The following is a 13,726-nucleotide window of genomic DNA, read 5'->3' as shown; positions in this document are numbered from 1 at the left end:
CTGTCAGAATCTGCCGGCTTCTGTGTCTCTCACAGTGTTTTTGGTTTTTGGACAGGAGTTACGGTTTTCTCACAACGTTCAATTGTTCGGGACCTTGTCAGAAGCCAAATTCTGGGGCATTTTGAGAATTTTTTCCAAGTAGATTCTCACATCGCCGTAGCAACCGTAGAACCTTGGCTGCCCTTAGCAACCTGTTGCTGGGCAGAAACTGAGCTACTTTTTTGTGATTGGCTAATTCCTGTCTGTGTGTTTTGTCAGTTAACCGAGCTAGCTCTCAGCAATATCATCCATGTTTAGGGTAGAGGTGGTGACTTTGATTGACAGGTGACACTCGGTAGGGGGCGGGGCTTCAGCGAACTTGGCGGGAACGGCCACAGCGTTTGGGAACAGAGACCAGAGGCTGATTTTTACACAACTTTGAAGCCTAATTTCACATATTTAGTGATTTTTTAAATCATTCACATTTGGCAGGGTGGTTAACAACACACTTTTCTGTGGTATGTCAAACTCAGAACACATATTTATTTATACTTACTTTACACTGACCTAGACATTTCAGGGATGTTAAGTTGAGAATAAAGTACATTACACCTGATACTGACTAGTAAGATGTACTTAATACTAGAAACCAGAATATGATCAGGGTGACTTTTGAACACTGGAAATAAATCGTGTACTGGTCCCGGCAGCAGCCCCGTGATACTCAACATTACCCTGGAACTTTATAGTCTATAATCTATAATCAATACACTGACTGTAACTACCTCTGTAGTTATAGATAAATGATTATTAGTTATACAATATAGATGATAGAGCAACGGTAGATGTTTTTATCTTATCATCCTATCACACAGGCCTAGTGAAGGCTGTGACACTTGTCTTCTTTGAGCAAGTCAATAATAAAATATAAAGGTATTTATGTTGGTCAAAAAACTGAGACATACAGTAAATATAGTATAGAGAATACAGAATGGATCAGAGCATGTTACTGCAGGTCTGTTTATTAATGAAATGATCTTAATGAGTTGTTAGGAACCAATCAGCTCTGAGTTATTGTCTGATGTGATGGCGTCTCTGCAGTCTGTCAGCAGTTTGACCCTCGACCGTCCTAAAAGCCCGGCAGCCCAGAGGTCAGCAGCAGCAGGAGGAGGAGGAGGAGGAGGAGGAGGTAAAGGCAAAGCCAGGGGGAAGAAAGGAAAAGGAGCCAAAACCAAACCTGAACCACCAGAGGAGACCGACCCCAGGAAACTGGAGCTGCTCAACTGGGTGAGAATAAACCATCAAACTGAGTCTTTACTACTGATTCATTTTGGGCTCCGTGAAAAATGAAAATGTTACTCAGATATCTGTTATAAGCCTGCTCAGTCAGCAGATGGTGATGATGGTGATGATGATGATGATGGTGGTGATGATGATGATGGTGGTGATTATGGTGATGATGGTGGTGATTATGATGATGGTGATGATGATGATTATGGTGATGATGGTGATGATGATGGTGATGATGATGAGGATGATGATGATGATGATGATGATGATGATGCTACAGGTGAACTCTCTGGAGCAGGCCATGATGGACGCTCTGGTGTTGGACAGAGTCGACTTTGTGAAGCTGCTGATTGAGAACGGCGTCAACATCCATCACTTCCTGACCATCCCCCGCCTGGAGGAGCTCTACAACACGGTGAGACTCACCTGTAAATTTAACCCTCCTGTTGTCCTCAACTCAAGGAAGGAAGGGAGGAAGAAGGAAAGAAAGGAGGGAGGGAGGAAGGATGGATGAAGGAAAGACAGAGAGAAGAAGGAAAGGAGGAAAAAGGAAGGAAAGGAGGGAAGGAGGAAGGGAGGAAAGGAAAGAAGGAAAGGAGGGAAGGAGGAAAGAAGGAAGGGAGGAAGGAAAGGAAAGAAGGAAGGAGGGAAGGAAAGAAGGAGGGAGGGAGGAAGGAAGGACAGAAGGAAGGAAGAAAGGGGGATGGATGAAGGAAAGAAAGAGAGAAGGAGGGAGAGAGGAAGGAATGGAGGAAAGAAGGAACAGTCAAAACAGACGGGGTCAATTTGACCCGGGAGGATGACACGAAGGTTAAAAAGATGAATAAACTTCACCACCTGCTGTGATGCTGGGTTGTATCTATAGCAACCACCACAGGAAGCTTAGAGTCAGCTGGTGGCTTCACCATGGTAACGGTCACTGAGGATCATGGGTATTACTGCTATCGTCCAAATCTGCCAAAAACAGGATCAAAGGTGAAAGAATTAAAGCCAGTGTCCATAAAGTTTACCCATCATCTCATTCAGTTATCACGAACACTTTAGTGTTTGTGTTGACGAAATAAATCAAATCAGCAGCGAGTTAACCGGTCTGCCCATGAGACTGATAAAGACTCAACAAGGATACAATCTCCTAGTTACATGTTGAGTAACAAAGAGCTTAGATGTTCAAAAAAAAGATTAAATGGAGTAAAAAAACTAATACATCCATCTATTCATCCATCCATCCATCCATCCATCCATCCATCCATCCATCCATCCATCCATCCATCCATCCATCCATCCATCCATCCATCCATCCATCCATCCATCCATCCATCCATCCATCCATCCATCCATCATCCATCCATCCATCCATCCATCCATCCAACAAATGATTTGATACAACAAATGACTTAATTTAGTATTTAAGGACCGAGTATAAAATGAAGAGACCTATAAATAAAGTGTTGTGTTATTATAACATTATTTAACACAGTAGATATTTCATAGAGTGAAACACACTGAACCTGACGGTGCTGCTGCAGTTTCTTTATATTAATGCAGCTGCTCTGAAGATGAAAATGAAACAAAAGCTTTGTGCTTTAACCTTTACATCCACATGTTGATCTGCAGCTTAAAGCCCATCAGTGATCAGGCTCTGTTAGATCACTGCCGTCTCTAATCTTCATCAAAAAGCTCTTAAAACAACATGTGAGTCACGTTATAGTCAGATTACAGTGAAGCTCTGCTGCCGTCTGTCCGCTCTGCTCTAATTCTTTAATTAACACTTTCTGTTCAACTTGTTTGTTCTGACTTATTTTCACACACTGCATTAATCTGCTTATTAGTTTGAATTAGGATACAGATGTGTGTGTGATCTCTGTGCCAGCTGTGTTCATCACGGCCGTAACTTTGCATCATGTTGCTGTTTTTCTTCTGCAGAAGTTGGGACCGGCCAACACGCTGCACTTCGTGGTCAGAGATGTGAAAAAGGTCAGTTTTTAAACAGCGTCATAGTTATAAAACAATCCTCCTGTTTCTTTAATCAATTCATAAATAAATGGATGACTTTAGAGGCAGCAGTCCAGTGAAGCAGAAACACATCATAAACATTTAAAATATTAAAGTTGTTCAGTTTAAATGAATCTAAATCTCATTTCCTTTGTTAATGTTGTCTACAAAGGATCCAACAGATGTGAAACTGGGTGTGATGTCTGTCTGTTTTTCTTCTGAAGATAGTTAGCTCCTTATTTTAAACTATTTGACACATTAAATAAAGATGTATAGAGCAGTGTCTCCTAAAATCAACCCTGATTGATCAGCTGATCAGCAGCTGACTGATAATAACAACAGGAGTTTGTGTTTTTTAGGGGAATCTTCCTCCAGATTACCAGATCACACTGATCGACATCGGGCTGGTGCTGGAGCTGCTGATGGGGGGGGCTTACCGCTGCAAATACACCAGGAAGAGCTTCAGGGCGCTGTACAACAACCTGTATGGACTGAAGAGGGTGAGTTAACATCCATGAGCTGTGTGAAGGTTTCTCTGTTTTAAAATGAGAAACAAGAATCCAATTAATAAGAATTTAAAATATATAAAATATGTTAAAATAATTTCTTTCATTTTCTTCACTTAATATTAGTTAATTTTTAAGGGACAAGAAAATCAAACAAAAGCCAAAGTTTACAGGGACGTGATCTGCTGTTAATGTGGACAAAGACCAGCAATGAGAGAGCTAGTTAGAGTTCATGTACGGACTATGATGATCTTATATGAGTGGTCTCGTCTCTGGGTTAGGGTTAAGGATGTTTCTGCTTCTTTGTGCTCAGTTTCTGTTGCTGCTCTGAAGTTTTCTTTCCTTCTGACAGCTGATCTCCACATTACCGCCAAGCTGGAAAGTGTGTTGTAGTGAAATTAAATTAGCTGCATTTAAAACCACAATAGATGAATTAACTATGACGATTACAGTTGTTCTCATTTATTATAACCTGTTAATTAAACATCCCAAACCATGATCACATCTCCTGAAAGCCAAATTATAAACACTTTTCTCCCGTTTTCACTTGTTTAGAAAACACCAGTCAAACTCATGAACTCATCACAGCTGGAACCAAATTAACACATAAATCTGCGTCAAAACCACCAATCAGAACCTCAGGATAGATAACAATGGTCATCATGGGACAGTTCACATGTTTTAGAACAATGGATCCACAAAGACCTGAAGCAGAATAAGTTTGATTTCTTTATTTATTGACAGCAGATCTCAGCCGGAGGCTCATGAGTCCATCCATATTATTATATCCCTCTATTGAAAAGAAGCATCTCTAAAATCAACTTATCTCACTTTATTTTTTGTCTTTCAGCCTAAAGCTTTGAAACTTCTTGGAATGGAGGTAAGTTGTTTATTAAAACTGTTTCAGAAACTGTTGTAATGTTTTGAGAGTTCCTGACGTTCTCTTATTCTTTCATCCGACGTCTGGACTGAAGGATGATGAGCCTCGTCCGAAAGGAAAAGGGAAGAAGAACAAGAAGAAAGAGGAGGAGGAGGACATTGATGTGGACGACCCCGAGGTCTGCCGGTTTCAGTACCCGTTCCACGAGCTGATGGTGTGGGCCGTGCTGATGAAACGCCAGAAGATGGCGCTGTTCCTGTGGCAGCGGGGGGAGGAGGCCATGGCCAAAGCTCTGGTGGCCTGTAAACTCTACAGGGCCATGGCACACGAGTCATCCCAGAGCGAGCTGGTGGACGACATCTACCAGGACCTGGAGAACAACTCCAAGTGAGTCCAGGTTCTGTTCAAACTGGAGAGCCGTGTCCATGTCAAGCTAAACCAAGAACAGTAATGTTTGCCGTCCAGTTTTTCCAGTTTATAAATAATATAATCATGTTGTTCCTTTGTAGGGAGTTCGGTCAGCTGGCCTACGAGCTGCTGGACCAGTCGTACAAACATGATGAGCAGGTGGCCATGAAGCTGCTCACCTATGAACTGAAGAACTGGAGCAACTCCACCTGTCTGAAGCTGGCGGTGGCTGCCAAACACAGAGACTTCATCGCTCACACCTGTAGCCAGATGCTGCTGACCGACATGTGGATGGGCTGCCTGAGGATGGGCAAGAGCAACAGTCTGAAGGTAGGAACAGTCTGAAGGTAGGAACAGTCTGAAGGTAGGAACAGTCTGAAGGTAGGAACAGTCTGAAGGTAGGAACAGACTGAAGGTAGGAACAGTCTGAAGGTAGGAACAGTCTGAAGGTAGGAACAGACTGAAGGTAGGAACAGACTGAAGGTAGGAACAGTCTGAAGGTAGGAACAGACTGAAGGTAGGAACAGTCTGAAGGTAGGAACAGACTGAAGGTAGGAACAGACTGAAGGTAGGAACAGTCTGAAGGTAGGAACAGTCTGAAGGTAGGAACAGTCTGAAGGTAGGAACAGACTGAAGGTAGGAACAGACTGAAGGTAGGAACAGACTGAAGGTAGGAACAGACTGAAGGTAGGAACAGACTGAAGGTAGGAACAGTCTGAAGGTAGGAACAGTCTGAAGGTAGGAACAGTCTGAAGGTAGGAACAGACTGAAGGTAGGAACAGTCTGAAGGTAGGAACAGACTGAAGGATTCATGTTGTTTCAGTGTACCTACATGTGTGTCTCAGGACTTCTATCATTTCAGTAACATTAAGGGCTCATTGACAACAGTGACTGATGAACTGAAGTGTAAAAAGAATCAAAATGTCCAACGATGACAAGCTGTGAGAGGAAACAGAGACATGCTGTTTGAAATGTCAAGAAGAAACATGATTCGATACAACAGAACAATTAAACTGTCCTTTCTTCCCCCTCCTCGCCTTTGCAGGTGATTTTAGGAATCATTTTCCCTCCTACCATCCTCCTGCTGGAGTTTCGTCTTGGAGATGAATCTTCGTTTCACTCCTCCAAACAAAACGAAGACAGCAAAATTAAAGACAACGACAACAAATCCAACAAGGTACGACACCTGAGCAGATTCAATATGTTTCACTTCACCAGAGAGCTTATTACTGATGAGTCTGATTTCAGGACTCCGTCTCTAACGTCGACACAACGTCTAAGAAAGGAGACGAAGAAGAGAACCAGAAGAAACACAGGAAGAGGGTTCCCATCGGGAAAAAGATCTATGAATTCTACAACGCTCCCTTCACCAAGTTCTGGTTCAACACGGCAAGTAGACTCATCGTTTCCAACATGTCAAAGATATTAAAAAGTAATAATAATGATAATAATGAAAATAAAGTGGTCTGTGTTAGATCACCTGTTCATTAAACAGCTGTGTGTCTGCGTGTGTCAGATCGCCTACCTGGTGTACCTGAGTTTGTATAATTACATCATCCTGGTGAAGATGGAGCGATGGCCGTCTCTACAGGAGTGGATCGTCATCTCTTACATCATCACTCTGGGACTGGAGAAAGCTCGACAGGTAAACGCACACACACACCTGAACACCTGACACTACAGCTGTGTTCACATGGATCACTGTGATGGAAACATGGAGACTCCTGAATGCTAAATGGACCATATAGTGATGTTCTCTTTCTGACCACTCAAATTCACACACTGATGACAGGATCTACTACACACCAACCTGCTCATCAGGAGGAAACTAACCATTCATATACATTCATACACCGTTGGTGCAGCATGCAGCAGTTTGGGGTTCAGTTTCTTGCCCAAGGACACATCGACATGCTGACTGGAGGAGCCGGGAATCGAACCACTGATCTTCCGTTTGATGGTAGACCGCTCTACCTCCTGAGACGCAGCCGCCCCCAAATCACCAACGTGTCCAGAAAGGAGAAACATTGTCAGCTCTCTGCAGCCTCACTGAGCCATCAGCTGTTTTTAAAGGGGATGGAAGAAGTGAATGTGAGGATGTGTTCTTCCTGAATCCAAGTTACCAGAAGTGCATTCAGCACTACGGTCTGTGCTGCTGAGTTCATCAACATAGACTACAAAGAGTCTGAGTCTGACTTTAAATATAAACCTGAAATAAAAATGTACATTTACATTCAGTTAATGGAGATGAGGAATGATGTTCAGTCACCAGGACACCTCAGTGATTCTGACTCTGTAAAAAAAGAAAAAGAATAAAGGACTGACTTGTCGGTCCATGAACTTCAGAACCAAAGTGTTTACTGATGCCGCCCCAGTCAGCAGGACCAGATCAGGTCTTCAACCACTGTTACATCACTGCTGGAAAATAACGTTAACAACGCTGTGGTTAAGGTCTGGTTAGTTTTAGAGAAACTAAAACTTGGTGGTTCTGTGGTTAGCACTGTTGCCTCACATCAAGAAGGTCTGAAGCCTTTCTGGGTGGAGTTTGTATCTTCTCTCTGTGCTTACATCGGTTTCCTCCTATTGTCATAAAACATGTATGTTAGGTTAATTCTCCTCAGTGATGAAGGTACTGACGTAGATCTGGAGCTGGTTCCTGGATGCTGCACCGTGGCTGCTCACTGCTCCCAGTACTTAGGATGGTTAAATGTAGGGACTGAATTTCACTGTACAACCGTGTGTGACCAATAAAGTACCTTTACATCTCTCACATACAGGAGCTCTTAGTCAGTGGAAACCTGCAAGAAAATATCACAGATCTTAACGTCACAACATTTTCTGGTTCTGGTTCATCTCTGACGACTTAAAGTATCTACAAACACAACTCAGGACTTTACGTTCGAAACACTGGAACGTTTTCATTCCAACTAATCAGGATGACGCCAGCCTGGACTCATTTAATCAGCTGATCTCAGTCTTCAGTCATCTGATTGGTTGGAACAGAAACCTGCAGACACATGGTGGGACAGTTTAGACATACCTGCTCTATAACGTCACCTGACTTCCTTCTTTGACCATCAGAGGGTGCTGATGAAGCATATTCCAGTCTGTTCATGTCTCAGTCTGACATGATGATCTCCACATTGCCTCCTCAGATCTTGATGTCGGAGCCGGGGAAGCTGAAGCAGAAGGTGAACGTGTGGTTGGAGGATTACTGGAACATCACAGACCTGGTGGCCATCTGTGTGTTCCTGCTGGGGCTGCTGCTGCGGCTGCAGAGCGAGCCGTACATGGGCTACGGACGCGTCATCTACTGCGTCGACATCATCTTCTGGTACATCCGAGTGCTCGACATCTTCGGGGTCAACAAGTACCTGGGACCCTACGTCATGATGATCGGCAAGATGGTAGGACCACAAGCTATGACATCATACTGCAGGAAAACATGTATCTCCAAAATTGATGGATGGATGGATGGATGGATGGATGGATGGATGGATGGATGGATGGATGGATGGATGGATGGATGGATGGATGGATGGATGGATAGATAGATGGATGGATGGATGGATGGATGGATGGATGGATGGATGGATGGATGGATTGATTGATGGATTGATGGATTGATGTATTGATGGATGGATGGATGGATTGATGGATGGATGGATGGATGGATGGATGGATGGATTGATTGATGGATTGATGTATTGATGGATGGATGGATTGATTGATGGATTGATGGATGGATGGATGGATGGATGGATGGATTGATTGATGGATTGATGGATGGATGGATGGATGGATGGATGGATGGATGGATGGATGGATGGATTGATTGATGGATTGATTGATGCATTGATGGATTGATTGATTGGTCTCTGTGTCTGCAGATGATCGACATGCTGTACTTCGTGGTCATCATGCTGGTGGTGCTGATGAGCTTCGGCGTGGCGCGGCAGGCCATCCTCCACCCTGACGAGAAGCCAACGTGGCGTCTGGCTAGAAACATCTTCTACATGCCGTACTGGATGATCTACGGAGAGGTGTTTGCAGACTCCATAGACCGTAAGACTAGAGTTCATAGTAAGACTTCAGTCAGTCAGTCAGCTGTTTGTCTTCATCATCTTCATCATCTTCATCATTTTCATCATCTTCATCATTTTCATCATCCCTGAACAGCCACACAGAGGGACAGCAGGGTCCTGGAAAACCTGGAAAGTCTTTATTAGTTTCTTTAGTTCTGAGAAAAGTGGATTTGTTTCATATTTGAGGATTCCTGGAAAACCTGAAGACTGGAAGGTAACTGAGTACATTTACTGTAGTACAGTTAGAAGTACTTGTACTCTACTGTAGTAGAGTTAGAGGTACTTGTACTTTACTGTAGTACAGTTTGAGGTACTTGTACTTTACTGTAGTACAGTTTGAGGTACTTGTACTTTACTGTAGTACAGTTTGAGGTACTTGTACTTTACTGTAGTACAGTTTGAGGTACTTGTACTTTACTGTAGTACAGTTAGAGGTACTAGTACTTTACTGTAGTACAGTTAGAGGTACTAGTACTTTACTGTAGTACAGTTTGAGGTACTAGTACTTTACTGTAGTACAGTTTGAGGTACTTGTACTTTACTGTAGTACAGTTAGAGGTACTAGTACTTTACTGTAGTATAGTTTGAGGTACTTGTACTTACTACAGATGCAGATTTGACCCAATGGATAATATATATATATATATATAATATAACAAGCTTTATAAATACAACACATTGTTAAAGATGAAACACTTATGCACTTTTACTTATAATGAAGTACTTTCACTTTGCTGTGTCGGTACTTTTACTGCACTGAAGTATCAGAGTAAACAGACGGAGGTCTTACAGAGGAACCCTGTTTGAACCCTCTGTGACACACACACACTATCCTGTTTGGTGTGTGTGTGTTTGCCTTTCTATCTTTGTGAGAACCAGTTTCAGTTTCAGCGTTACGAGGACGTTTCTGTGTCGGGACATTTTGGACAGTTTGAGGCTTCAGACTGTTTTTAAGCTGAAGGATAGAAATGGATTAGATTGGAGTGCATTATGTTAATAAGTGTCCTCACAAAGATATAAAGACAAATCTGTGTGTGTGTGTTAGTGTGTGTGTGTGTGTGTGTGTGTGTGTACATGATATTAACATTGAGTTTAATGTTCAGCTGCTGAATTTAATATAAAAATGTCTTTAATCCTCCTGAGTGAATAAAATGTAATGATTTTATTTATGACTTCATTTTATTTGTAACTTCATGTTTCTGATTTATAAATAATAAACAGTGTTAAAGTCTTACTGCTTAAAACTTAATAAAATACAAATATAAACTTCTTAAATATAACAAAAGCTCATTATTCATTATTTTTTATAACTATTTTTTTACGTTTTCCTTTTTCCCAAATATGATTGAATTGATTTCTTTGTGATCTATAATCAATATCAGATGTTCTGTCCTGGAAACATCTCAGACTCATCAAATTAAGAGTCGTTAAAGTTTACATTTTATTTTGGTGAAAGTGTTTCAGATGACCTAACAGGAAGTCTTCTTCTTCTCTTGTTTCTGCTTCCTGTTGGACAGTTTACGCCATGGAGATCAATCGTGAGTATCAGCTGATCAATAAATAATAATCATGTTTTTAAAAAGGGCGGCTGTGGCTCAGGAGGTAGAGCAGTCGTCCTCCAATTGGAAGATTGGCGGTTCCATTCCCGGTTCCTCCAGTCCACATGCCGATGTGTCCTTGGGCAAGAGGACACTTAACCCCAAAATTGCTCCCATTGCTGCGCCAACGGTGTATGGCGCCGTCCCAGGTGGCTGCCTGTAGCCGCTGCTCCCATCAAGCTGCTCCTACACTGTCCCAGCTTGGGATCAATAAAGCATATAAAAAAAAATACTAATAATCATGTTTTCTGTGTGTGTATCTCTGTGTGTGTGTGTGTATCTCTGTGTGTATCTCTGTGTGTGTGTGTATCTCTGTGTGTGTGTGTATCTCTGTGTGTGTGTGTATCTCTGTGTGTATCTCTGTTTGTGTGTGTGTCTCTGTGTGTGTGTGTAGCTCCGTGTGGAGACAACATGTATGACGAGGACGGTAAGAAGCTCCCTCCGTGTATTCCCGGCGCCTGGCTGACTCCGGCCATCATGGCTTGTTACCTGCTGGTTGCGAACATCCTGCTGGTCAACCTGCTGATCGCCGTCTTCAAGTCAGTCCCTGATCTCTAACCTCTGAGCTGGAGCCTCATTTATAAAGCAGGGTCAGGGTTATATATGTATATATGTGTTTAGTGGATGTCTGAAGTCTGAAGAAACAAGACACATTGTCAGTTTAACAATGTATTGATTGAACAAACAGGATCCTCAGTAGTGTGAGGAACTAGATGCCCGAGCCTCCTCGTCTGGCTCCTCTCATCTATATATATAAAGGACACATACGCAAAGTTTGTTTTATATATTTGATTTTTGGATCTTTTTTATAAATGAGGCTCCAGATACTGACACAGGAACATGTTTTCAAAATAAAAGTCCTTCCAGTGATGAAGAGTTTCACATTAAAAGCTGCTCTGTGTCTGTGTGCAGTAACACGTTCTTCGAGGTGAAGTCCATCTCCAACCAGGTTTGGAAGTTTCAGCGCTATCAGCTGATCATGACCTTCCACGACCGGCCCATCCTGCCCCCCCCCCTCATCATCTTCCCCCACATCTACATCGTCCTCAAGAGGCTCTGCTGCCGTTGCCGCCGGCGACCGGAGGGCGACCACGACGACCGCGAGAGGAGACTGCGTAAGATCCTGATCACTTATCTCTAATTAATCAATAACCTGATTGATCAATAACCTGATTGATGAATAACTTGATTGATCAATAACTTGATTGATGAATAACTTGATTGATCAATAACCTGATTGATGAATAACTTGATTGATCAATAACCTGATTGGTCAATAACCTGATTGATCAATAACCTGATTGATCAATAACTTGATTGATCAATAACCTGATTGATCAATAACCTGATTGATGAATAACTTGATTGATCAATAACCTGATTGATCAATAACCTGATTGATCAATAACTTGATTGATCAATAACCTGATTAATCAATAACCTGATTGATCAATAACTTGATTGATCAATAACCTGATTGATCAATAACCTGATTGATCAATAACCTGATTGATCAATAACCTGATTGATCAATAACCTGATTGATCCCTCAGAGCTGGTGCTGAGCAGTGAGGAGCTGAAGAGTCTTCATGAGTTTGAGGAACAGTGTGTGGACGAATACTTCCGAGAGAAAGACGACGAGAAACAATCGTCCAATAACGAGAGGATCCGAGTGACGACAGAGAGGTCAGAGGTCACTCTGATGACATCATCAGTTATTGATCACTTGACTCTGATGACATCATCAGTGCTAATAAAACTTTCATCATTTCCCTGTCAGAAACATTTCAATTATTTTCTCTCTTGATGTCGTGTTGCGTGTTGCATGTGTTGCGTGTGTTGCATGTGTTGCGTGTTGCGTGTTGCATGTGTTGCGTGTTGCATGTGTTGCGTGTTGCATGTGTTGCATGTGTTGCGTGTTGCGTGTGTTGCGTGTTGCATGTGTTGCGTGTGTTGCGTGTGTTGCGTGTGTTGCGTGTTGCGTGTTGCATGTGTTGCGTGTTGCATGTGTTGCGTGTTGCATGTGTTGCATGTGTTGCGTGTTGCGTGTGTTGCGTGTTGCATGTGTTGCGTGTGTTGCGTGTTGCATGTGTTGCGTGTGTTGCATGTGTTGCGTGTGTTGCATGTGTTGCGTGTGTTGCGTGTTGCGTGTGTTGCGTGTTGCATGTGTTGCGTGTGTTGCGTGTTGCATGTGTTGCGTGTTGCATGTGTTGCATGTGTTGCGTGTGTTGCGTGTTGCATGTGTTGCGTGTTGCATGTGTTGCGTGTTGCATGTGTTGCGTGTGTTGCATGTGTTGCGTGTGTTGCATGTGTTGCGTGTTGCATGTGTTGCATGTGTTGCGTGTTGCATGTGTTGCGTGTGTTGCATGTGTTGCGTGTTGCATGTGTTGCGTGTGTTGCATGTGTTGCGTGTTGCATGTGTTGCATGTGTTGCGTGTGTTGCGTGTTGCATGTGTTGCGTGTGTTGCATGTGTTGCGTGTTGCATGTGTTGCGTGTTGCATGTGTTGCGTGTTGCATGTGTTGCGTGTGTTGCATGTGTTGCGTGTTGCATGTGTTGCATGTGTTGCGTGTTGCATGTGTTGCGTGTTGCATGTGTTGCATGTGTTGCGTGTGTTGCATGTGTTGCATGTGTTGCGTGTTGCATGTGTTGCGTGTGTTGCGTGTGTTGCGTGTTGCGTGTTGCATGTGTTGCGTGTGTTGCGTGTGTTGCGTGTGTTGCGTGTGTTGCATGTGTTGCGTGTGTTGCATGTGTTGCGTGTGTTGCGTGTGTTGCGTGTGTTGCGTGTTGCGTGTGTTGCGTGTGTTGCGTGTGTTGCGTGTGTTGCGTGTGTTGCGTGTGTTGCATGTGTTGCATGTGTTGCGTGTTGCGTGTGTTGCGTGTGTTGCGTGTGTTGCGTGTGTTGCATGTGTTGCATGTGTTGCGTGTGTTGCGTGTGTTGCGTGTTGCATGTGTTGCGTGTTGCGTGTCTCTCAGGGTGGAGAACATG

General features: G+C 43.0%; 1 protein-coding gene across 1 annotated transcript in view; it reads left to right on the top strand.

Moving 5' to 3' along the window:
- Positions 1-13,726, top strand: part of LOC133999779 (transient receptor potential cation channel subfamily M member 1-like) — a 22,987-nt gene that overhangs the window by 8,411 nt on the left and 850 nt on the right. Inside the window, exons 9-25 of the mRNA XM_062439124.1 lie at positions 1,081-1,266; positions 1,550-1,684; positions 3,193-3,243; positions 3,621-3,761; positions 4,618-4,647; positions 4,742-5,034; positions 5,157-5,385; positions 6,101-6,232; positions 6,304-6,444; positions 6,572-6,700; positions 8,211-8,462; positions 8,946-9,138; positions 10,658-10,678; positions 11,133-11,277; positions 11,651-11,853; positions 12,292-12,424; positions 13,714-13,726. The exon at positions 13,714-13,726 is cut by the window's right edge and continues 357 nt beyond it. Of these exons, the coding sequence (XP_062295108.1) occupies positions 1,081-1,266; positions 1,550-1,684; positions 3,193-3,243; positions 3,621-3,761; positions 4,618-4,647; positions 4,742-5,034; positions 5,157-5,385; positions 6,101-6,232; positions 6,304-6,444; positions 6,572-6,700; positions 8,211-8,462; positions 8,946-9,138; positions 10,658-10,678; positions 11,133-11,277; positions 11,651-11,853; positions 12,292-12,424; positions 13,714-13,726 (2,427 nt within the window). The remainder of the gene's footprint in view (positions 1-1,080; positions 1,267-1,549; positions 1,685-3,192; positions 3,244-3,620; positions 3,762-4,617; positions 4,648-4,741; positions 5,035-5,156; positions 5,386-6,100; positions 6,233-6,303; positions 6,445-6,571; positions 6,701-8,210; positions 8,463-8,945; positions 9,139-10,657; positions 10,679-11,132; positions 11,278-11,650; positions 11,854-12,291; positions 12,425-13,713) is intronic.

The sequence above is a fragment of the Scomber scombrus genome, chromosome 1, assembly GCF_963691925.1.
Source record: "Scomber scombrus chromosome 1, fScoSco1.1, whole genome shotgun sequence".
In the NCBI taxonomy this organism is placed as follows: domain Eukaryota; kingdom Metazoa; phylum Chordata; class Actinopteri; order Scombriformes; family Scombridae; genus Scomber; species Scomber scombrus.
The sequence above is the reverse complement of the archived record's forward strand: the minus strand, read 5'-3'. Positions and strand labels throughout refer to the sequence as shown.